At 40.8% G+C, this 25,429-nt stretch overlaps 1 protein-coding gene across 9 annotated transcripts in view; it reads left to right on the top strand.

The window, feature by feature from the left end:
- The window catches only part of SMARCA2 (SWI/SNF related, matrix associated, actin dependent regulator of chromatin, subfamily a, member 2), a 177,509-nt gene that overhangs the window by 48,929 nt on the left and 103,151 nt on the right, over nucleotides 1-25,429 (top strand). For all 9 annotated transcript variants that reach the window (XM_066368051.1, XM_066368059.1, XM_066368053.1 and 6 more), the window contains 9 exons: nucleotides 912-1,082; nucleotides 9,849-9,902; nucleotides 12,651-12,781; nucleotides 13,006-13,063; nucleotides 15,208-15,308; nucleotides 16,949-17,096; nucleotides 21,310-21,473; nucleotides 22,827-22,893; nucleotides 23,563-23,673. In XM_066368051.1, coding sequence (XP_066224148.1) covers nucleotides 912-1,082; nucleotides 9,849-9,902; nucleotides 12,651-12,781; nucleotides 13,006-13,063; nucleotides 15,208-15,308; nucleotides 16,949-17,096; nucleotides 21,310-21,473; nucleotides 22,827-22,893; nucleotides 23,563-23,673 — 1,005 coding nt within the window. The remainder of the gene's footprint in view (nucleotides 1-911; nucleotides 1,083-9,848; nucleotides 9,903-12,650; nucleotides 12,782-13,005; nucleotides 13,064-15,207; nucleotides 15,309-16,948; nucleotides 17,097-21,309; nucleotides 21,474-22,826; nucleotides 22,894-23,562; nucleotides 23,674-25,429) is intronic.

Genomic DNA, 25,429 nt, shown 5'->3' on the forward strand with positions numbered 1-25,429 from the left:
GACATCCCTAGTCACGTACGCTCATAACTGAGTGCCAGTCTGTGACAAAAAAAAAAAAATCACCCAAATTTGACTGTCCCTATCAATCACAATGTTTATAAGAAGTTATTTGTTTAATACTCATTTGATTACTTGACTTCAGAAGTACTTACTGAAATATTTATGAATGAAAGGATATTATGTCTTGAATTTGCTTGAAGACAGTCCATTTGGGGATTGTGAGGGAAGGGATGTGAGGGTGGGGTAGTGGTAAGACAGGAATCATCACAAGTTTATTATTGTTGCTTGGTGTTGGTTTATGAGAGAGTATTCTATTCTCTCTACTTTTAATTATATTTGAAAACTTCCAAAATACTAAGTTAAGAATAAACATTTTTTTGGTCACAGACTGGCACTCAGATACGAGTGTATATGACTGGGGATGTATGTCATTTAGAATGTGAAGTCTGATACCATCGAGCAACATAACAGATACAATAATTGTCTCCTCCACATCCCGTTAAGCCACATGATAAAGTCAGAGGTGACTTGTCAAATTTTAACTTTTTTTTTTTTCCAGTTTATATATTTTATTAAATGTAATGCAGTGACATTGATAAATCAGGGAAATTTTAACATTTTCTGTGTCATGAATGAAACACAGAACAAAGAGTCTGGTGCTTGATCACACCAGACAAAGTGTAGCTGTGTGTTCCGACTTTGCCATGAACCCCAGTGCCCTGCGACGTAGGCCTCTCACTGTCCTGTGTCCCCTCACTCCTAGGCCACGTGCATGAAACGAGCAGCCTGGAAAATTTGGTTTGCTGCGCTCTCCATCAGTCAGAGTTCAGACTGTCCAGAGGAGGGATGAGTGGGAGAAGGCATCCACAAACCTTTCTTATGCTCTGATCACACTCTTCTCTCCTTAACAGGCCGAAGATGAAGAGGGATACAGAAAACTGATTGATCAAAAGAAAGACAGGCGTTTAGCTTACCTCTTACAGCAGACTGACGAGTATGTGGCCAACCTGACCAACCTGGTCTGGGAGCACAAGCAAGCCCAAGCAGCCAAAGAGAAGAAGAAGAGGAGGAGGAAGAAGAAGGTGAGTGCCCTGCTGGGGGCAGCTGAGTCAGGGACCATTTTCAGGCATGTATTTCTCTTTAAGAAATACTCCTACCACAACAATTCAAGGTTTAGATTCCTGGATGGCAAAAATTGCTCAGATAAATGAGTATGGAGAAAATATAGTTGATGAGGCATACTAGACAATAGACTGGAGACGAGGGCACAATGGAGAGGAAGATGTAAGAGGTAGCTGTGGGATGCTTTTAGAACAATTTTCAGCTGTTTATCTGAACAGACAGCGATGCCAAAATTGTTCATCAAGTCCAGCGGCCCTTGGTCACACTGGGATAAATGTGCAGGTCAGGGTTTTAGGTTAGTATAGAAAATAATACTCTTATGTAAAGTATATCCTAATTATCATGAGAAGTGAAGGGTAACATTTAGAATTTTTTGCTCTGTGGATATTATTATATCATTTCAAGGGCAACATACTAGTGTAGGCCTGTGAATATAGCTCTTCATTGAAGTTTAAATAGTCTCATAATTTAATTCTTGGCTGATATTTTGTGTTCATGGTAAATTGTAATTGGCCCAGGTACAAAAAGGTAGTCTTCTTCCTCAGAATTGTGGAGATTGGGCATGCGTAGCATTTAACTTTTTTTAATTGAATTTATTGAGGTGACATTGGTTAATAAAATTATATGGGTTTCAGGTGTACGATTCTATAATACATCATCTGTGTATTGTATTTTGTGTTCACTACCCCAAGATGATGAGTAGCATTTAATCATTTATCCTTTGCACTGAATAACTGAACAAAATGTTTTTCCAAAAATAATTTCTTGGCTTCTGAATTCTCATACTTGTTTCATAATTACGGAGAAGGAATAAATGATTGAGACGGTGCCTCCTTGCTCTTGATCTCTTTAGTGTGAGATAGCTTCCCTCCTTGTGAAGGTGAGCGAGGGATGGCACAGGGCCTGGAGTTTGTTAGACATGTCAGTAGTGAGGAGTACCTCATTTTTCTGTCAAGGCAGCATTATAGACTGCAAAATTCCACTTCCCAGTTTTTGACTTAAGAAAACATTTTCTGAGTTTGTAAAGAGCACATAGGCAAACGATACAATTCTGTAACATTTCATACATGGATCCCATAAAATGGTAGTTTTAGTTTTTCTGCATCTAGACATGGGTTTTACTGAGGTTGTCACAAAAGGTCACTGTTAATTGTTTTTAGTATTAAAATTTGTGTTCTATATTTCTTTGTGATTACAAGCTAATGGCCCAGACTGGAGCTTCTGGTTTATAATTAATAGATTCCTGCCATGGTGTTAGATCATTATATCATCATAGGCAAAGAAATACACATAATTGATCGATCATGATTATACCTTTATTTTTGTGTAAATCTTGTACAGAGCAGGAACCTGTCATAATATTTTCATGGTGCTGCCAACTCTCTACCTCTGAGCTTTTACCTTCTGGTTTGCAAGTAGCACTTACTCTATTTTGTGTATTTGCTCAACAAATATTAACTGAACACTTACTATGATGGAGGCACAGCGTGCTGGGTTCTGGGGGAGAGAGAATGGCATGTGAGAAAAAGCACTCTTGCCCGCCTCAATTTAATCATAGAAAGAGAGAGAGAGAGAGAGAGAGAGAGAGAGAGAGAGATTGATCAAATATGCATCTAAATATGTAATTATAAACTGTGATGAATGATGTGAAGAAACACTGAGTCAAATGGGGATGGGGCCAGATTTCCTGGCAAATGAACAGTACATAGTAGCAAAGCGCCCGCAGCCTGCCTGTGCGTCTCTCCGGGCACCTCTTGTTAGTGCTCTCATGCGGCTGAATGTGAACAATTATTGCTTCACGATCAGCCCTTTACTTCTTCACTGGCTTGCTCTCCTTAGCATTTGAGCCCTCCCTGCTCTCAGCAAGATTAAAGGGGACAAGCTGCTTTTTCCCTTGGCCATTTTACTGGGAGAAATGGGATAAAGAAGGTAAAAAAGAAACTGAGCCCCTTCTTAGTTCTTCCTGAAAATTGTATCTGTCACGAGGCTTAGATACTGAGTTCAAAGTGAGTTACCAAATTCCAAATGTACCTTTAATAGTGCAAAGAAAACAGGTGCTTTCAAAAGCTGATTATTTGATACTTTGGATTATTTGTAGTTCTTCTTTCCTCCATTAGAGTGATTGAGAGTTGCTCTCGGCAGTTTCTCTGCTGGGGAGGAAAACTACATCCAGAAGCTTAAAAATCCTGTGCTGTCCTTTTCGACATCTTTCCATAGAACTAAACATTATACTGTACCTGACTGCATTGTTTTTAATTATGAAAGGTATCAATAAATCTTTGTTTTGACAAGACTTTTTTACCAAGAGAACTAATAGCATTGAGCTGGTAGCAACATCTGTTAGAAAACTAAGATACAGATACCTGGAAGAACTCTGCTGTTAAAGATGAGTATGATTGACCTTGTAATGTAATTGGAAAACGGTTACTTTTTACTTCGTGTTAAACTCATATATAATTTTTAAAAATAGCCTCAGTGTAACAGAAAAGGCCTTTTGTTTTTCCCTGCTGGGAAGTTTGTTACTTGTTGTTTTATTAGTGAATAATAGAGTGGGATTCCTTTAACCTGCATGACTTTGTTTAATTTTCTCTTCTCACCATTAAAGCCATTTCTATGAAGTATATATTTATAAATCATTCTGAAACTTCTCAGCCTGATCTTCCATTAATGCCCTTGAAATGGAAGAAAAAGAAGTAAACTGTATGTATCCACTTAAGAGTTGGAGGAGGAAAAAATCGTAAAGAACTGAAATACCTAATTATGGGAATCAGCCTCTGCAGTGGGGCAGGATAGATGCACTATGATGTGCACTCAGCATGACCTTGAGGTCTCCATCCTTTGCCATGCTTGTTCTCTAACATCTACTGGGTGACTGCAGGATAGGAAGAGGGAGGGGCCTAGGTGAAGCCACCAGGATGTACACAATTAGGATTAAACATGCTAAATTAGAAAACTGGACCATTGTCCAAATCATGTTAGCACACAATCTTTTAAATTCATAACTGTGGCCCTGGCCGGTGACTCAGTGGATAGAGCCTCAGCCTGACATATGGATGTCTCGGGTTTGATTTCTGGACAGGGAACACAGGAAGAGCTACCATCTCTTCTCCTCACCCCCTCACCCTTCACCCTTTTCCCCTCCCACAGCCAGTGATTCTGTTGATCTGAGCGTGGCCCCAAGTACTGAGGATAGCTCCCTTGGGGTGCTACATCAGCCTCAGGCGCTAAAAATACTTCAGTCCCCAGGTGGGGTTGCCAGGTAGATCCCAGTCTGGGTGCATGTGAAAGTCGACCTCACTATCTCCCCTCCTCTCACCTAAAATCAATCAATCAATCAATCAATCAATCAATAAAATCATGGGTGCATAAGCATAGGAGACCAATTTGCTCTTATTCCCTTATAGGGTATTTTATTAAAAGTCTATTATCTAGTATTTCAGTCTCTTGACTGGTCAGCAGATGATTTGTTAGGATTGAATGGGAAAGTTTATCCAGAGTATTCAGTTTGTTCCCTGGCACATGGTGAGTACTCAGTAAATCTTAGTTATTTTATCCAGCCATCCTGTGGTATAAATGTAAGACCATTATTACTGAAATATGGTTTTAGGGTTTTGGGAAATACATTCTTTGCCGCCATATTGTATATTCTCTGCGATATTGAGTAAATAGGTGGCCACCACTTTTTTCAGGATAATGACAGGGTCTTGGACTGTTGAGGCATGCAGTAGGAAATGAGTATTTATTAATTTTGGTGGATTTCGCTTATCCTTTTCTATCCAGTTCCTACAAAGAGAATTTGTAATTACGTGGCCTGTAATTTAGAGTGGTTTCTGGTGATGATAAGGTATTTTTTGCAGGGTTGTAGGGTGTATTTTGTCCTTAAGCTGTGGTTAGGAGCCTATGCTGCCCCCTAACCCGAACCTACTGCTTAGAAGTGTAGCCATTTCATGGGTTCAGCTTGTTGCCATTAGGTTGAGAATCAATATTTCATTCCATATTTCAAATCTTTCAATGGGGTATAACACCAGCAGAACTATGCCCTTGTTATTTATTTGTGACATTCCTTAGAAACCCATGACACTAATAGGAACACCCTCAGCGAATCCATGGGGAACAAACAGCTCACTGTGCCAGATCATTTTCATTGTGGTGCTACCTTTTCTTTCTGAAACTTTTATTCGCTCTCTCTTTCACCACCCATGATTATAAGTAAATCTCAGGACTGGAATGTTTTGGAGGGGGAACCTTTCCAGCATAATGTAGTGATCAATATAGTGATAGGAAAGGTGTTCTTATCATTTTTAGATATCAAAAAGACAGAAAAGCCTGTTGGTATAATGGTTGGTAAAAAAAGCATCAAATGTAAAGGAGTAATGTTGAGACATTTAAATTCAAGTTACTCTCCAGTTCCTCTCAATTCTTTTGTCTTATGTTTTCCCCAAAGATGATAGAATTTATTGCAGCTTTTCTCTACAAGGATACTTTTGTAGGTAAAAGAAGGGTTCTTAGGTAATTCTGGGCATTTGAGTGTAGCGACTTTTGTAAAGATCGGTTTATAATAATGCCAAAATGATTAGATGTATTTGATTAGTTCAGTGTCAGAATGGGTGAAACCAGAAGTTTGGATCAAAGTCCTGCTTAACTGGATTGACCAGTTATTTGAGTCAAAATGTTAGAATTGGTTTTCTGTGCAAGGTACAACCAAAGTAACTTGCAATTGCCTGTTAATTTGATCTTCTGGGGTATTTTTTATTGCCTGATCACCTATCTTAATGCTCAGAGGTCTACTTATGTGGCAGTGAAAATAACCCAGTGATTTCTGAAAGATTAGGTTTCCAGTTAGACAGAATGAGTCTTTAAGATGCCAGCACATTTGAATGTTGTTTCAGCATGTTATAACAACACCTGCTGGAGGGTAAACTGCACGCACCGTATAATATAGATTGCAATATATTTGGTGTAAAACTGTTTCTTTACAAAATGAGGCTTTTTGTGGCCTGTGTTGTGATAATATAAATAAAGTGCTCATTGAAGTCTATTTTCTTGAGTTCAGCTTAAACAGGATTTTCATGTTTAGGGATTTCTTTCCCTCCTTGATTCCATCACTGATTATTTTTTATAGCTTCTGCAAGGAAGATGGGTAGCAATGCACATAGCTTCGTTCCTGAATATTTCTAAATAGAAGGTATGACCTGACATTGGCCTTTGGAATTAGGAGCCCAAATTGTCTTTAGTTATGAGTAATTTGTTTCAACCCCTCTCACCTCCCCCCCCCCCCCCTTACTAGGGTAATTACACTCCTCCTTTTCTCTGTGAGTATAATTAGTTCCAAATTTCTGGCTGGTAGGAAGAAGGCAATACAAAGTTCCTCTAGTCCTAATTAATGGATGAACTTCAGTGTTTTGTTTTTAATCAGTGGAAGTAAGCTTGGCTCAGTAATATTGATAGGATGTGTTTGCAATCACAATATATAGATAACTGGATAGGAAAATTCCTCAGGCTGTAGGTGACGTGGTGGCAGCTGCCATCAGCACTGGGTCACTTCACCAGGTGCTCAGAGACTGTCCAAAGTTAGCTCAAACGGTAGTACCAATCACAGTTGTTTAGAGTTCATCTTGAACTCAAAAAAGAGAAGGGTTTTTTTGAGGGGGGAAGGAATAAAGTACCATTTATTTTAAAATGAAAACATGGATTTATGAAAAGCACGCCAACCAGAAACCTTCAAACTGAAAGAATCCAAAGCATCATGGGAGAACTTGACATCTCCTGCCACAGAGTAGACTGCCACCTAGCTTCTACCTCCTCTAACAATATAGCTGAATCGGGTGCAAGTACATGGTGTGCAAGAGAAGTCTCCCAGAGCCCCAGTTCAATGAAGAATTGTGTCTGTATTCTTAACTATTTTGGCTTACAAATATGTTGCCATCTAAATTACAATAATAATTGTATTTCACTGAACATACGCATTGGTCTTGGTGCATTCATTCATTCATTCATTCACCAAGTTTTTATTTAGTGTCTTTGAAATACTAAGTACCTGGTAGATGGGGGACTATATAAGTGAGCAAAACAGAAATCCTAGCCCTGTAATCTTTTGAAGCAGTTTTCAGACAGTGCTGTAGCAGTCTTACATAGACATATAAGAATAGCCATTGGATTATTGTTGATTCTTTTGCATTGTGGAGATTGACACTCATAGTGTGTATTACATGTGACATTGGATTGTATATGTTGAAATAGTGATCCAGTCCCGCAGCAGCTGTATGTGGTAATAGGGACTGTTACTTACAAAATAAGGGAACCAAGACATGGCAGATACGCCCAAGATCACACAGTGAAGGTCTCTTGCACTTAGCGACACAGCTCGGATTCAAATGCAGGTTATCTTGTTCCAGAACCAAGTTTCTTAAATCTAACAATACATTGCTTCTCAAATTTAATACCTACTGGAATTTTTAAAGTCAGTTTAGAGCAGTGGTCCCCAACCCTTGGGCCGTGGACCGGTACTGGTCCGTGGGCCATTTGGTACCGGTCCGCAGAGAGAGAATAAATAACTTACATTATTTCTGGTTGATTTATATTTAAGTCTGAACAATGTTTTATTTTTAAAAAATGACCAGATTTCCTCTGTTACATCAGTCTAAGACTCACTCTTGATGCTTGTCTCGGTCACGTGATACATTTATCCGTCCCACCCTAAAGGCCGGTCCGTGAAAATATTTTCTGACATTAAACTGGTCCGTGGCCCAAAAAAGGTTGGGGACCACTGGTTTTAGAGGATTTTAAATATGGGAGGGCTTGATTATGAAGCAGTTTTTAGACAATACGCTTGCTAGTTTATAATATATTCATAGAAAAGTATCCTTCAGAATAGCTTTGATTTTGTTATTTATGGTCCTTCAAGCTTTTTAGGGTGCTATTCATTGAAATGGTGATCCAGTGCCACTAGCTAGCTATTGGAAATTGACTTATTCATTGTCTCATTTGATTTCTTTGTTGGCCAAATTGGTAGCTTATTTCTGACTTGTATGGAAAGAATGGTGAGATTACTTGACTTTCATTAATTAGAATAGTTGCCTGAATACAGTGCCTAGAAACTCCAGAAATGGAGACTGCAGGTGCTGGTAGCAGGGACAGCTTCTCCTCTGAGCTTCTCTGCCATTGGTCTATTGGTATGTCCAGCTTAGACATAGGGATTGCTGACTTTCGATACTGATCATTTCTTGTGAGCTTGTAAACACTGTCACTTTGAGGTGGCATAAGTAGAAACTTAAGTTCCTGGGAAATCGTAAGCAAAGTGAGGATTTTGTTTCCTCCTTTGGTGCCTTGTGCTTTGACATGCACATGTACATCTATTTTTGTGAGAAAATTATAAGAGAACTTCAGAATTTTGAAACATTTATGGAAATTGCATTTCTTCAGTATGGACCAAAGGCTGAATTTTAAACATTTAACATTTTCAATAAGAGCTGTTTTGTCAAGAGACAATTGAGTTATTTTCATAAAAAGCAAAAATGTATGATGTAATCAATACCATAAGTAAGCAAAGTGAAGTTAATATTAATTCTGTATCATTATATATATTTTTAATTAACTAAAAGGGCCCAAGGGCCTGACCTGTGGTGGCGCAGTGGATAAAGCGTCGACCTGGAAATGCTGAGGTCGCTGGTTCGAAACCCTGGGCTTGCCTGGTCAAGGCACATATGGGAGTTGATGCTTCCAGCTCCTCCCCCCTGTCTCTCTCTCCTCTCTCTCTCTCTCTCTCTCCTCTCTAAAATGAATAAATAAAATTTTTAAAAAAATTAAAAAAAAAAGGGCCCAAGGTAGGAAAGCTGATTTTCTTAAATGCCTTGATAAAGCAAATGACTTGAGATTTCTTTCTCTCTTATTTTACTGACCTGAAGTAGTATAGCTTTGCGGTTACAACTTTGAAGTAAAGATTCTATAAAGGTGATGTTAAAGATTTCACTTGTCAAAGAAGTTCTTACCAACGTAAGAAATATTAGACTATTTTGTTGATATTACAGATGAAACTCTTATGTATGTTCAAAATGTGATATAATAGTAGCTTTTTGTTTAGGCTGTCTGTCTTTGAGGCTCATTAAGGGTAATAGACTAAGATGCTGGGATATTTAAGAAATGGTAGATGACTGACTTTTTTATGAGATCACAGTATCTCTTTCAAAATTCCCCATATCCCCACTGAAGAAATACTGTGAATTATTAAACCCTGTTAGGTAGAATGAAAAACACAAGAGAACTCACAGAATTTTATATTCTTTTGTGTTTTTATGACTCGAGCAGTTCAGAGTTTATTCTCAGTGGACACTTGGAGAAGAACTTGCTAAGGGAATAGGAAAGTTTTGCTGATTACATCAGGATTTGTCTTCATAGCACCAAACATGAGAATATTGCAGACTCTGACCTTTCTCTCTGAATGCTGCCAATATCTTAAGCCCTTTGAATCCTAGAAGACATAATCCACAACTCTCTGGTGTGCTGGCCTTGACTTGCACCTGGATTTCAATAACTCCCTGCAAGTTGCTAATAAAATACATGCTTTGCCTTAGATAGTGAAAACGAGTAGAAATGAAAGGCATGGATACTTGTTTTCCTAGATGAGGATGAGTAGTAATAAAATGCTGTTACCCAGAGTTAACAGGAAGCCCATCCTGTACCCATTTTCTTGGCTGACCCATATCTTGTGATACATTGTCGTTTTACAGAAGGCTGAGGAGAAGGCAGAGGGAGGAGAGTCTGCCCTGGGACCAGATGGAGAGGTAAGGGGTTTTGCTCCATTTCTACTGTGTTCTGCTCAGTGAGTCACTGTCATCTCTTGCTATATCATTGTCCGTGCATACTAATTTTATTTTTACTCAGCTATTCATCTGTAAATAAAGAGTAGTACACTAGCCTAATATAAAAGGGATACACTGAAAAGTAATCTACTTCCTTCTCAGATGGCCAGTTAACTAATATTAAGTTTCTTGTGTACTATTCCAGAATTTTATGTGCACATATAAAAACATATATATAAACACACAAGCATATGTTTTGGGATACATAAAATGTGTAAAAACCTTAAGTGATTCTATAATTACATTTGCTCAGTAAACTGTATAAAAGCATAAACTATGGCCCAGTTTCCTTAGTTTATTACTAATTTGAAATGATAAAACTCCATAAGCTATAAACAGTTTACATATTTGGTTAACTTATTTTTGACCTCTTCTATAGGCTTACAGTATAGCTTCTGTTTGTCAATTCATCAGGATATTCCTAAATTTTATTTTCTAGCATTTCCATTATTCTCCTGAATCATGAGAATACAGTTATTCATTTATTGGATATTTTTGTTTTCCTCTGAAAACTCCCAGTTCTCTGCCAGTGAATCACATGAGGAGGTATATACCCAGAGCATAATGGGAAGGGAGCTTATTTCAATACGCCTTCTCCTCTCACAGATTCAGATAAACCTGCCTAGAGGTCTGGGGTAGGCGGAGGCTTGCCTCTTCCCATTCTAGAATCAGTGTGCATGTGAGATGTATTGTGAATGCAAATAGCCCAGATGCAGAAAAAAGGTCAAAACCACTAGTCTGTGGAGAAACCTCTTGAACAATAAATGTTGCTTAACCACTATAATCCATCACAAGGAAAGAAAGGATCAGGATAAATGCCTAATGTGTAAGAAACTCTCAGTGGGCTGTTATGAGAGAAGAATACTATATATCAGAACATTTGGAAACACTCTAATTTGTAAAAGCCTAGCTTGACCCAAGCACACCTCACATCAGTCTGTAACTAACAGGCACAGGGGAGAGATTTGACATGTTAGTTTGAGAGCGCTTTATTCCGTATTATCTCTCAGGAAAATTACCTACTGATCTTGGGTCTGTGACATGCACCCTTTTATTTCTTTAAGTTTTAGCCTATGTGTATCCTCTCTGCTGAAGTTGGCGAAGTGGACATCTTGCTCAGTTTGTTTTGAAATAATTTTCCTGTTATACTCTGCTGTGCTCATTTGGTGCTTCTGCCAAAGTTTTCATTCCAGCTACAGTGAGTCCCAATTTTCTTTGAGGCGTGACATCTAAAGCAATGAAATGAATTGTATTATAATAGTTGAAGACCATGGAGTATGATTTTTCCATGGGAGACAATCACAAATGGTAGATTTCCTCTCTTGTGTGAGCACATAGGTGACCTTACACATTAATGAGGAAGAAGCGTCGGCTTGGTGTGCAGACTAATGGTGTTCACAGCCACTGCTTTAACACATGTAACAGGAAAAAAGAAAAAGAAAATAGTCTAGAGGAAGCATTTCTTTTTGCAAAGGTTATTTTTGTGAATAATTATTAATATATTGCTTCTTATTCTGACAGCACTTTGTTGAGGGAGAGGGGGGAAAGAACCAACTGAGGATGGAGGAGAAGTCAATTTTCTTATAGAAATAGACAATAACCTACAGTATACCATTTTTCCTTATCATTTTTATTTAACTCTAAATAAGAATAATGTAGAAAACATTTTTTTGGAATTAATGAATAGTCTAAACATTGGGTTTTACTATTTTTAAGGAGATACATACCATGAACGACTCACAAATTAAGCATTTCCAAACAAACATCTTGCCTGGGGGTCTGCTCCTAAAAGCACAGCTGCCCTCTACTCCATAGCGTTCGTTTGCATAGGATTACTTCATTTTTAGGCCTTTTAAAACAGTTTATTCTCTGAAGTAGGTTAAACGCAACCTTTGCAATTTCATTTATTCTCTTAATTTTCTGAGCAAGCCATTTTTCACTGAGAGTCTGATCAAGAACTTCAGCTCAGTCTTGGTCTGTTCTCCAGATTTCAGCTGAGCAGAGTTTTTTGCTTTGTCACCCTTGCAGGTACCCATGGTTGGTCTAGTTTCCTGGTGGTTTGGTTTTGGTGTAAAGGACACTGGTTCTGCAGAAGTCAGACCGTCAGTAATGAGATGACACAACTTACATACTTTTGTTCCTTTCTCTCTGAAACCATAGGTTTGCAATAGTTGTCATCTGGGAACTATTATTTGGGAGTTGAGGTTCTTGGTTGCAAATGACAAAAATCAGCTCTGCCTGATTTGAATAGGAGGGGAATATATTAGTAGAATATTGGGTAATTCATCAGACCTCCGGGAGGCCTGGAGAAGCGGACTTGAGGTGACACCTATTAGTGTATAAACATCTGCTCAGTGGAGAAGTCGCTGACGCCGGGAGCAGGCGGGAGCTCGGCTCCGCTGGTACCCCTGTACTGGCTCTGCTGTCGCTGGGGTTTGCCCTTCCACAATGGCGCCTGTGAAGCCCTCGTACTGCCTTGAACTTTCAGCTCCTAATTCAGAGCCTTGGTGAGTACATCCACTCAACCTGAGGTCTCGTGCTGGTGATACTTCCAGTCACAGAAAACGGTTTCAGATGCTGGCAGCCGAAAGGCTGAGACCTGTCCGGCACAGAGCTGGGAGAACGTCTTCACACCCAGTGGTGACGTGGTGTTGTTTTTCTCCTTTCCAGCCCATAGATGAGAGCAGTCAGATGAGTGACCTTCCTGTCAAAGTGACTCACACAGAAACCGGCAAGGTCCTGTTCGGACCAGAAGCACCCAAAGCCAGTCAGCTGGACGCCTGGTTGGAAATGAATCCCGGGTATAACATTAAAGCAGACTTATTGGTGTTCTTCAACTTTTTAGATTTTCGAGTTCTTTGTAAAACCTTGTAAGACCTAAAACAACACCACCTTTGCTGAAATAGTTCAAGTTCTTACATAGATTTGTCACTGACACATTGGACCTGCCAGTTAAGTCACACATGTATACGTTTTTCTGTATTTAAAGAACTAAGCCTCTTTTTCCCCACTCCTTTTTCTGTAGTTACGAAGTTGCCCCCAGATCCGACAGTGAGGATAGTGACTCTGATTATGAGGAGGAGGTATGTATGTGTATCTCCGTCTGGAGTTTATTGGTTTGGAAGTTTGTGGGGGAAGCACCTGTGTCCTGTCCCTTCTCCTTCCAGTGTTGTCGGCCTTTGGGCGACGACTGGGACGAGGGTTTGCCGGTGCTTTGCTGGAACTTGCCTGGCCCTGTAGTGCCCTCCTGGGGGCTCCTGGGTGGTGGGGAGACTTGGCGAATTCTAAATTTATTTGGAACCAAGAAAGAGAAGTTGGCATTAAATCGGAAGTGGTGGAAAGGTCTTTTGGGGAGAGGTGAAGAGGGATCGCTTTGGGAAAGCCAGTCCCATGCCTCCGAGTGGTTCACGCTGAGGGTTCGCTGCCTAAACATTTCTGAAGTCCTTTAGGCCTCAGAGTCCATTTGCCATAGAAAGTCTGGGAACTTAGAGAAAAAGGGCAACATGGGCTTGACTTAATGAGTTTATTGATCCTCTTGGTTTCCCTTTAACTGTGATTCTTGTTTGAATTCCTTGGATATATTTGTTACTAAAAAGAGAAGCATGTTTTTCAGTCTCTTGGAAGGAGTACTCAAGAACTTAAAGTGGTAATCTTACCAATCTTTTCAAAAAAATTATGAAATAATAAAGGAATTTTTTATATCAGCTGGAAATAAATAAACGCTTAATAATTTAAATAAATGCTTAGTATGATAAATGCGTAATAATTACGAATAGAAGGATGGAGAGAATATTTCCCTCTCCTTTCTCTCCATTGTCAGTGTGTAGCACTGAGTCTGCTGTCCACCGGGCAGAGGAATCTTGGTTCAGAGAGTGCCACGGCGCCGATGCCGTGGGCCGGGCCCAGCAGCCTTCCTGACAATAGCTCACTAGGATTTTAAGACAGTTGTTATTTCCTTCTATTGTGTGGACTATGTTTTCTAAATTAATCTACCATGGACACTTTGCAAAGAGGAAAAGTAATAAAAGTTATATTTTTACAAAAGCATACTATTAAAAAGCAAATCTTTTTAGAGCCATGCTATTTTTTTATAGGCCGCTCTTCCTCTGAGATAGTTGAAGCTTACAGAATCAATTCTAAAAATGTTTCTTGTTTACTCAGATGAATGGGCCCATAAAGATCGGTTGGGAGAATCTTCTCAGTAAATGAGCCAGGGAGGGACCGAGACAAGGTAAAGTAGATGCCAACCCGAGACTGACAACTGTGGGCAGCTCTAGAGAGGCAGGGATAGAATGAACTCTGACTCCGGGGTCCAGAAACCCAGGACCTCATCAGGGGTCTGCCCCCAGCTCATGGCAAGTCCTGTCCCCTCTCAGCTCTCATTTCTCCCCTGGAAAATGAAGAAGCTGTGCTGATTTCCTCAGTTTCCCCCTGTGTGTCAATGATCTGTTATCAAAGGCTTGGTTTTTAGCATTAATATTGTATGTTTTTTCATTCAAGAATTATTGGGAAAGCATTGTTCTCTTGAAAGCTACTTTTAAAGGAAATTGTACCAGATCATCTCTAAAGATTTAGCCTTCAATACCAGTGGCTAGTGGTGGACATAATATTTAGTGAAGCTTTCAAACAGTTCAGCAGAACATAGCACACAGTGGAGGAGTAGGGCCGTAATGAATGAATTTTTTTGCCTGGTTATTGTCGGTTTTAATCTAAATATTCAGAAAGGTGGTGTGAAGCAGCCACAGAAGCTGTGTGTTTACAGGCTCCAGCCCTGTGCTGTGAATCTGTGGGCCCATCAGAAGCCCACTGGCCTTATCAGATAAAATATTTTTATGAATAGGACAATACTAAGATGTCCAGAGTCTGGCTTTCCAGAGAAGGATATAGAATGTTGCTAAATGAGTGAAAGACATGTGGTCTATGCTGGAGTCTTTGATAACCAAGCAGTGACACGTGTGCCTCTTTCTGGCATGGGTTTTACCTTTTTGGTGTTCTCAGGAGCAAAAGTTCTAGGGGCTCCTCAGAGGGTTCTTTTCGTTCTCTCATTTAATGATTTAAACAGCAGTGGAATGATCGTGTACTGCCTCGTATAGGTAGGTATTAAATCTGCTTCCTCCCTTACTTTTATTTAGTTCATTTGTGAGCTTAAGCATGGTTTAATCTCTTTACAGAAAGATGCCAAACATAGAAATTCCCTTGTTAAAATGAAACCTTTGTATCTTCCCAGGATGAGGAAGAGGAGTCCAGTCGGCAGGAAACTGAAGAGAAAATACTTCTGGATCCAAACAGTGAAGAAGTTTCTGAGAAGGACGCTAAGCAGATCATTGAGTGTGTATCTCTCAAGTTTTCTTTCTTGTGGGTGCATTTCGTGACATGAACTAGGCTTTATGAATTCTCTTTTAGGAAAAGTTAAGGCAGAGGCCCTGGCTGGTGGCTTGGTGGATAGAGCATCAGCCTGGCATATGGACATCCTGGGTTTGATTCCAGGTCAGGGCACACAGGAGGAGTGACTATTTGCTTCTTCCCCCCTCCTTCTCCCTCTTCTCTCCCTCTTCCCTCCCATAGCCAGTGGCTCGATTGGTTTGAGCATGGCCCTGGGCGCTGAGGTTAGCTCAGTTGGTCCAAGCACGCCAGCCTCAGGTGCTAAAAATAGCTCAGTACTCCAGCATTGGCCCCAGATGGGGTTGCCAAGTGGATCCCAGTTGGGGCGCATGCAGGAATCTGCCTTCCTATCTCCCCCACTCTCACCTTAAAGAAAAAAGGAAAGAAAATATTAAGGCAGAAAGCCGGCTTTGTGCCCACACTGTACTTACAGCATTGCCATCAACAGTCAGCACTGGGCCCCGGCCTCCCGCCCCAAGGCTTTGGGTTGCTCTTCTCCTTCCCACCAACTCTTTTCTCCCCACCCCATCTCCACCACCAGCGCAGGCTCCCTCCTGGCTCCACACCTGCTACGTGCACTCTGTCCCAGCCTGATCTAATCAGACTTGCCCCTCTGGCTGGCTGCTTTGCTGTCTGCCCTCCCTTCTTCCTTCAGTTACATCAACACTCACCCAGAAACCCAAGTGAAAAACACTGCTTCCTCTGTCCTCATTGTCAAGTCAGTCAGCCACCCACCAAACCCCACCCGGAAACACCCCAGCTCCCCAGGAATCCTCTCCTCCTGCCCCCATCTGCACACCCAGCTCCATGGCCACCCCTTTTGCCCTCTCCATCAGTGCTCCACACAGCTCTTTGCATGCATGGCTCTAATATTAAAAGGAAATTGTGGGAAAAAATGCAAAATAGAACCTTATAGAGTGATGAGATTTAAAAGAAAAAAAACCCCCAGAAATTGACATTCTAATCTTTTCTCCTTTTATTGTAGGGCTGAATGCTCTGTTTTAGAAGCCTGTTTTATCATTCTGCCTCCCTCCTTTCCTGAAGGGTTTAAGAACCCCTCAATGACCCCTCATTGCCTAGAGAATAAAATACTAGCTCCTTACCCTGGCATAGAAAATGAAAGCTTACCTTTCCTCCGGCCCTCTCTTACCTGACCTCCAAGCTTTAGACAGTGTTCTGTGGATAAGATTTAGCTTTGCAGCCTCAGAGCCTAGAACAGCTTCACAGGCAAAGTGTTAATCTTCAGGTACAGCTTGTGTTCATATCAGTCATCTGAAGTCACGTGGGCCAGCATTCAGATTCTGACTCCACTACCTTCCATGTGACAGGCAAATTCACTAATGTCTCTGAGCCTGAAGTTCTCCCCATGCATAAAATAAGGATGAAAATAACAGTGTCCACCTTGCTTAGTTTTTGAGAGGATTACAGATAATATATTTTAATTGCCAGGCAATTGAATAGTAGATGATAAATAAACCACACTCACTGCAGCTATTTTAGGCTTTCCGTTCATCTTTTTGAATGGAACAGAAGAAAACACGTGCACCAGAATGCCTGTGTGTGATCCTCCACTCTCTCTATCTCAGGACGGCCAAGCAAGACGTGGACGATGAGTACAGCATGCAGTGCAGCGCCCGCGGCTCCCAGTCCTACTACACAGTGGCTCACGCCATCTCCGAGAGGGTGGAGAAGCAGTCTGCCCTTCTCATTAACGGGACCCTGAAGCATTACCAGGTAATTGCTGTGGTGTGTGTTTCCTCGGCGAGTTACAATCTCCTGCTTGCTTTTGACTGGAGTGTGTCGTGCACGTGCCGACTGCTTAAGAAGCTTGATGATGGTGAGGTCTTTTAGGTCGCACCACTGATAATGTTGACCTTCTCTCCATCGTGCCTATAATTCTGCTTTGAGAGGACTTCCGTTTTACCATCTTTGCTGGGGCATATCTGCTTTCTCTTTCAGGGTTTTGTGATGAATTGTGTTTTAAGACATACTGACTTACTGTTTGGAACTGTTGCATTGTGGATCACTTGAAAATGGAAAACCCAGCCACACTTGATGAGTATAGGGAATAGGTGTCTCACCTGGAAGCAAGTGAAGTGTTTCTTTAGAAATGTCAGTGGTGTCTATAGTTTGATGCTATGGATTCAGCCATGTAGGAGTCTACGTTTATGCTTTTTTTAAAAGCCTCTATGAAGGGGTGAACATCAGCGCTTTGATGAAAACTGGGCTGTAAACATGACATTTCATGAGACCTGTGTGGAATGAGGTCACCTGCTGTCTTCTATCTTCTGCCACTTTATAGTATTTCCCAGAGTATGTTCCTTGGGGCTTTCCTCCCATGAGATATACTTCAGAAAGAAAAAGAAAAATAGGTCACAAAGTCATTGAATACAGGAAATACGATCAGCTGTAACTTGGAGACTAATGAGAGTCAGTAGGGACCCTTATTATTGTTAATAGGTACAACCCAGGACTGTCCTGAGCCATCTGAGCACCCTGCCAGTGACCCCTCTTGGAAATCCATGATATAATACACATCAGCACATCCATACCTCTAACTATATAAATGTGTAATCTATAATTGCACATCAGTGTCCTACAATAAAATAACTTTAATTCTCTATTTCCTAAATTTCTTTTATTACCCAGACTTGTTTTCATGTGACCTATTAGGATCTTGTAAAAGTAGCGTCTTTTAGAATATATTTTAGAAAGAACATGCTTTAGGCTACTAGTTCTCAAACTTTCGGGTCCACTTCACTCTTAAAATTCAGCACTGTATCTGCTGCCGTGGCCTGAGTGAAGAGTACAGTGGTTACCACCACAGTGCTGCCTGGATTGTGCTGAAGTGACAGCTTTTTTTACCCAGTTGCTTTTGCATTGTCAATGCAGACATCAGCACAATATAAAAGGTAAATAATGCCCTAAAGTTGTTATGAAAATCGTCTGACCTTGTGGATCTCCTGAGCAGTCTAGAGACACCCAGGCGTCCCCAGAACACACTTTGACAACCACTGCTCTGGCCATAGTCGGGTCATGTTTTCTCCAGAGATCACGCTACTTTCATGAGGTCCCAAGTGGTTATCTTATCTTACTTGATAGTCTATGTTGATTAGACATTAATTCATAGTGTGTGCTAATAAACTTTTACATGTCTGTAACTGGGAGATGCAGTCTGGATCAGTCATAAGTAGTTTATAGGCACATAGATCTCTGCTGCCATCCAACACCTTTTTCAGCCCTCCTTCTCACTGTTTTCACACTTATTTCCCCAGCTTCCATATTTGAATTTTATGCTCTTCTGCCTCTGGGCTGCTATGGATCCCAGAACGTGCCTTGTCTCCCTCGGGGTTTTTTGTCTCATGAAGTTTCTCCTACCTCACAAGATTGTTTCCATTTCTTACAAACCAATTCAGATTCTAGCTCCAAGCCTTCCTGGACCACTCTGTCTAGAAGTAAATTTCCTATCTTTTTGCTCCTTGACAAGTTTTAGTATTATTGTAATGCTGGTGGCCAAGGCCAGGCAGGTTCACACTGGATTCGGGTGGATGGTAGAGAAACTACGGAGCCAGAAAGCGTTGGGCCATTCCTTTTAATAAAGTCTCACAGCGGTGGACAAGCACACATGCAGGGGAAACCACCTCTCGGGCAAATAAACAGCAGAATGGCCCCTCACAGTGGCAGGCAGGTAACCTGCAATCCCCTATCTCTCTCAAACGCAAACATCCATAGCCTTATAACGGCTATGCACACATGCCTCTGCCACATGCATACGCACTCATCAAGCAAAGTGCTTGCAGCTAGTACACCAGCGAGCAAGCCTAACACAGCTGTCCCATAATCATTAATAGTTATATAACTCTCACATAGCTGAGGCCTTTCCACTGCTTCCTGGGAAACCCCATAAACTGGTTTAATACCCACCCCTTTCAATTTTACAATCTAGGTAAGTACAGTTCATTTCCCATAATTTTAGTGAATTTCTAGTCCCTTCTGCTGCCAATTTCTGCTTCTGTTTTATCTGAGGTTAACACAGATGCAAAATTCAGCCCCTCTGCCAATTTTTATTTAAAAAAAGAATTCACTACCACCCAGTGTCCAAATGTTCCTGGCATCCAGTTCCTCCTAACGGTCTGGAGGTCTTGGCATCATGTGGCAGGCACGCAGCTCCTCCTGGCCGCCACCAGTTATGGCTCCCAGTCATTTCCTCATTTCCCCTCTCTATCAAGTTTCTTCCCTTTTTTTGTCTATCTCTTGGTGTTACTGTTGTTCTGTGAAATCCTTTAGGCTGACAGAGTCTTACCTGGCACAAGGCACTCCAGGTGCTATATGAAAGTATTAAAGTATTAATTCAAACCACCACAGTGCTATCCCCAAGAAAAACTCTGGCCAGTAGTATCTTATATGCACGGCGCTGGCACTTCAACCATTTCCTGTTGTAAGTGTCTATGCAGATGGCTTACTGTCTTCTCTTTGACTGCAAGCTTCTGAAGGGAGGCCTGCATCTTACGCACCTAGGTATCCATGTGCCATAGCTCCTTGCATGGTTCCTTGCACAGAATAATCATTTCAATAATAATAATAATAAAAATAAATACTTTTGAAATAAATGACTTACTTTTTTCTTACATAAAGCATTAAAATTAACATTTTCCTAAGTGTGACTTTATTAGCAAGCCAAATTGACTTTAGCTAATATAGATGTAGATCAATATATGTAGATACCGATACCCATATTTATCTTCCTCTCCATCTATTATCTACCTGTTATCTGCTATCTGTCAATCATTGATCCTACCTTTTAAATCCAGCACCTGTGGTATGGTGGTGGAATGGAATTAGTGGTTGGGGAGGTTGTAGGGAAAACAGCTGTGTGAGGTTTGCTCACTGGTTTACCGGCTGCAAGCACTTTGCACAATTGGTACATGAGCACATGGCAGGGAGCCATATGTGTGTCTCTATGAAAAGCTATGGGTGCTTTCGCTCTAGGTGATTCTTCCAGATTGCTCTCCTGCCACTGCAAGGTGCAGTTCCCTGATTCCTTGCCCTCTGCTGCAAAAGCAGGTTTTCTTTGTTTCCAATAAATGAGCATGGCCTGAAGCTTTCGGGCTCCACAGTTCCTCTGCATCTGTTCGAATTCAGTGTGCACCTTCCTGGCCTCAACCATCAGCATTACAGAGGTTTAACAATTTTGTATTTTCACCCAACCTTTCTAGTACTGGACAGACACAGGGAATGCAGAGCTGCATCTCTGGTGCAGTGCTTTTGTACTTTAAAAATATAGAGAACATGTGTCTAGGGAGTTAGTTTCCAGTATGGAGCCTTTGAGGAGTGCCCACATTACAAAGTTTCCACATGCGGCCTGGGAGATTCCTCCCTCCCTCCCTTCCTGCCTGCCAGGAAATGCCCTCCTGTGTGCCCAGCGGTGAGCCCCTGGCTCCCTGGTCACCCCGCTTCCTCCCTGAGTGGATCCCAGCCTGGGGTGGAGGCACTTCTTTGCCAAGGAGGGTTCTTTCTCATAGTCCGTGACCCACGAGCCAAACCTGCTCTCTGGTTTGTTTGTCTGTAATCCTTACACTGGCTTTTTGTTCTTGGAGTGTTTGCAGTGGATTTTGGTGTGGGTTTTCTTCATTTATAATAATTCTAGAATGTCATATACTGTGAAATGCTAAATAGGGATGAGCAGCAAAGCTGCTTGAAATCCCACCAGTATGCTCCAGCCCTTGGTTTCTAAATCTGATTAACACAAGGCACCTGCCAAGTAGCAGGGATGATTACAGGCTCATATTTAAATTCTTTTTGTGTTGGCGCTTCCCTCACTTTCCTACTGTGGAAAATCCAACATATAGCACCGAGAAGTTAAGAAGTCACAGGCGCCCTTGAGCTGTATTAGTATTAATCACCTGTGCAGATCGTGGGTAACTGAAGCGCTGACTCTTCGTTTCAGCTCCAGGGCCTGGAGTGGATGGTCTCCCTGTATAACAACAATTTGAACGGGATCCTAGCCGACGAAATGGGGCTGGGGAAGACCATCCAGACCATCGCCCTCATCACGTACCTGATGGAGCACAAGAGGCTCAACGGCCCCTACCTCATCATTGTTCCCCTCTCGTGAGTGAAGTCGTCTGTTCTGCACTTGTCTTCCTGGGGGTTATAGAGTGCCCTGTTAGGAGCTTGTCCCTTGTTTTACCTGAAAGGCAGAATTAGAGCATGTGGAGGGGTTCCCAAGAGCATGTAATCTGGACTTGTGTGTTTATTTCCCACCCCCACCCCCCCTCCCAGCCCTGTAGGCTATTTAAGCACAGGAGAAGGCGATTTTATCAGCCCTTGTCATAGTGGTCCACACAGCCTGTTCCCGGTACAGGGGCCTTATTCCTCATTGCTCCTTAAGTGGCTCACCAAGGGGAAAGGTTTTGAGTTTTATTTATTTTTTTTTTTTTTACTTAAAATTATTTTTTCTTGTTTCATTTCCAAAAGGTTACATATATTCAAAAGACTATATATTCTGAAATTGTTCTTTTTTGTGTCTTTTAAGACAGAACCTAAGTCAGAATTCTGAGAATTTTACATTTTGCTGCCCTCAGTGTGTGTCATTTATTCTCAGTGATTTTACTTCTTTGGAAGGACAGGTCTTCGCTGGTCACCAGCATGTAGGGCCTCGCCCCTGCATTGTTTTTGGTCGCTCGTTGTTGGACACCCTGAGAAAAAGGAGGACCTGTTCACAGCTGCCCTCCGGGACTAGAGTGTCTCTGGCTGTGGGAGTTTGAGTGCATTGCATATTAGCTCTCAGTGCGCATAACAAACTTGGACCTAAGGAAAAAGTAAAGATTATGTTTTTATGTTTTTTCCTAATTTTGTCTAAAACAAGACTATTTGCAGACATTTTTAATCTGCATTATTTGAATCCATCATATTTAGACATTCTTTGCATTTTATCTACATTTAGAATATATTTTTTGCTTTTTATCTATATTTTACTTGAATATTATGGTGATGCTTTTAGGGATTTAAAAAAAAAGACATTTAATATTTCTTCCCCTGCACCCTCTTGATAGATTTATTTAATATTTTCATGTGCTTTTGTAATTTCTTTTTCCTGACTCAACTTTTCTCAGGACATATGTGGTTGTTTCTAAAGACTCATGTAATCACTTCAGCAATTGCTATTTTTCAATACCATATTCAAATCTAGGGGGTTTTGCCCTGTATAGTTATGCATGCTTTAATTTTTTTTCCTTATGAGATTTCTTTATGGGCCCACAACAAACTTGTCATGCTCTGTGGCAGCTTATTTCTAACACCTCTTTTTTTCACATTTTTAAATAAGTATGTGGTTGAGATAGATTCTCCAGCCCCTTTTAAGGTGAGGCCTGAAAATAAATAAGAACATCTTTTTAACCACTGACTTTTATACAAATGTCTTTTTTTTTCTTTTCTTCTTTTTTTTTTTTTTTTGTTTTGTAGGACCCTATCTAACTGGACATATGAATTTGACAAATGGGCTCCTTCTGTGGTGAAAATTTCTTACAAGGTTTGGAATGCTGTATTTATATATAAATGTGGAAAAGCAAAAAATAGATCCTGTGTTCTTCATTCCATATGCACATCTGTGCACTGTATTTGGTTGTAAAGTTTTGTCATGTACATCATGTACTAAACAGTGAGAGTTAATCATCCCAGGAAGATTACTGTAATAAACCATAATTACTTTCAGATAGTGAAATGCAGAAGAAAATTGTTAATTATCATATTGCAAAGTTTCTGATGAGAGTAATACAAATGACAAATATCGCACGTTCTACATGCTGCCAAACGGGCTTGCTGTCGGCTGCTGCCTGGCCCACTGTTCCTGCAAAAAGTTAGGCAATTACCCGAGTACCTGAGCCACCTGCTCTAGGCTCCCATAGAAACGCAGCCTTTCATCAGAGCAGCAGGTTCTGTGCTACCTCAAGGTCACCGTCATTTCCTTTTCTCTCTCTCCGCTCAGTTTTCAGTGGGAAAGCCTCTCTGTAAGATTGTGAAGTGACAGACCTGTGTGATGTCGCCAAGCACTTTCCTCCTGGATAATGCATCTATATATGATGATGCGTATATGTGCAGTCTTTAGTCACGGGTCTGGGCTCCATTAGGCTCTGAATAGTGAGAAATGACACACATGAACCTTGATCGGGTAATGCATATGTTTTTTCTTTGTATTCAGGGCACCCCTGCTATGCGTCGCTCCCTTGTCCCCCAGCTACGGAGTGGCAAATTCAACGTCCTCTTGACTACTTATGAGTACATTATAAAAGACAAGCACATTCTTGCAAAGGTATGCTTACGAATTCTTTTATCTCTAATTATGGACCATCGCACTGAAGTATAAAGTATTCTTCAGGTTATACTCACTGGTGTAATGTGATCATTAAATGACTTTTCTCCCTCTCTTTTTTCTTTCCTTTTTTCTCTCTCTCTCTTTCTTTTTTTCTTTAGCGTCAGATGTAATTTGGTCATGGGTTTTAATTTTATGCATACTTTTTTTTTTGGTGTATGTCATTGATCCTGGGGCTCTTACCTGTCCTCTCATAGTTAATGAGTTTACATCTCTTTAAAAAATTTACCTGTGCCTGACCTGTGGTGGCGCAGTGGATAAAGCATCGACCTGGAACATTGAGGTCACTGGTTTGAAACCCTGGGCTTGCCTGGTCAAGGTACATGTGGGAATTGATCCTTCCTGCTCCTCCTCCCTTCTCTGTCTCTCTCTCTCTCTCTCCTTTCTAAAATGAATTAAAAAAATAAATAAAATAAAATAAAATAAATACAAAGAAAAAATTACCTGTGTTTCTTTCACAACTCTTTTTCTCTCCAACAGCCCTGACTGTGCTTGTGGAAGAAATATTGTTTTTGTTGCCTAGGTTATTGTCAGGAGCACAACTTCATTTCTCTTGTGCCTTTCTCTCACTGAGGAAAGAGAAAGGGGTTTTCCATGTGAACATTTGCCTGAGCTGTGGCTTTTCTGTTATCCCTGTTTTAGGGTTTTCTCTGGGAAAATAATGGGCAATTATTGTTTGAATTACTCTAGGCTATTTCTGTGGACTCTTTGGAGCTGAGAAAGAGTGGTTTTCTACCTACAACCTACATGTCTGCTAATGCAGTGGTCCCCAACCTTTTTTGGGCCACGGACCGGTTTAATATCAGAAAATATTTTCACGGCCCAGCCTTTAGGGTGGGATGGATAAACACACAGAATAAAATTATGCGACCGGCGTAAAAACTAGTATTTTTAAATATAACTTTCAAACTTACGAGGCAAGCGTCAAGAATGAGGCTTAGATGGATGTAACAGAGGGTATCTAGTCATTTTTTAAAAATAAAACATTGTTCAGACTTAAATATAAATGAAACAGAAATAATGTAAGTTATTTATTCTTTCTCTGCGGACCGGTACCAAATGGCCCACGGACCGGTACCTGTCTACGGCCCGGGGGTTGGGGACCACTGTCCTAATGTGTGTGTGTCCTAAGTTGTCCTTTAGCCATAAAATATTAACTTTTTTCTCCATTTATATCATCTTGCCTCCTAGTATGTTCATGTTGAATGATGGAACTAGTTTATTTCATGGAGCAAATATGAAAACTTAATTTTTTTTCTTTAGTCATTTCTTTTGCCCCGTGGTGTTTTGAAAGCACTATCATCTGAAACTAAGTTATAGCCAGAATTTCACAGAATTCCATTTCTAGGGTTCGTTCTATCTCTGCACTAAACCTCTGCCTGGGAACTAAGCATTCCCTTCATGGCATCACAGGAAATAACATCAAGGAGAGGTGTCCCCAGCGGAGGGTTTATAATTGAGGTGGCGCTGACACCAGTGCTGCGTTCGGATCCCTCGTATCCAGAGATGAAGCTGGTAGTGTCAAAGAAGATGTGTTTGCAGCATTACTGTGGGGATGTCTTTATACACTTGGGATCCTTGAAAACAAATTCATATTTTTCTGCATTTGTATTTCAAAATTCATTGGAGACTCCTGTTAATGAGATAGATTGCTTTTATTTATTGTGGGAGAAATGGAGCTAGAATGGGGCAGTAA

This window comes from Saccopteryx leptura, chromosome 2 (assembly GCF_036850995.1).
Source record: "Saccopteryx leptura isolate mSacLep1 chromosome 2, mSacLep1_pri_phased_curated, whole genome shotgun sequence".
Lineage (NCBI taxonomy): Eukaryota > Metazoa > Chordata > Mammalia > Chiroptera > Emballonuridae > Saccopteryx > Saccopteryx leptura.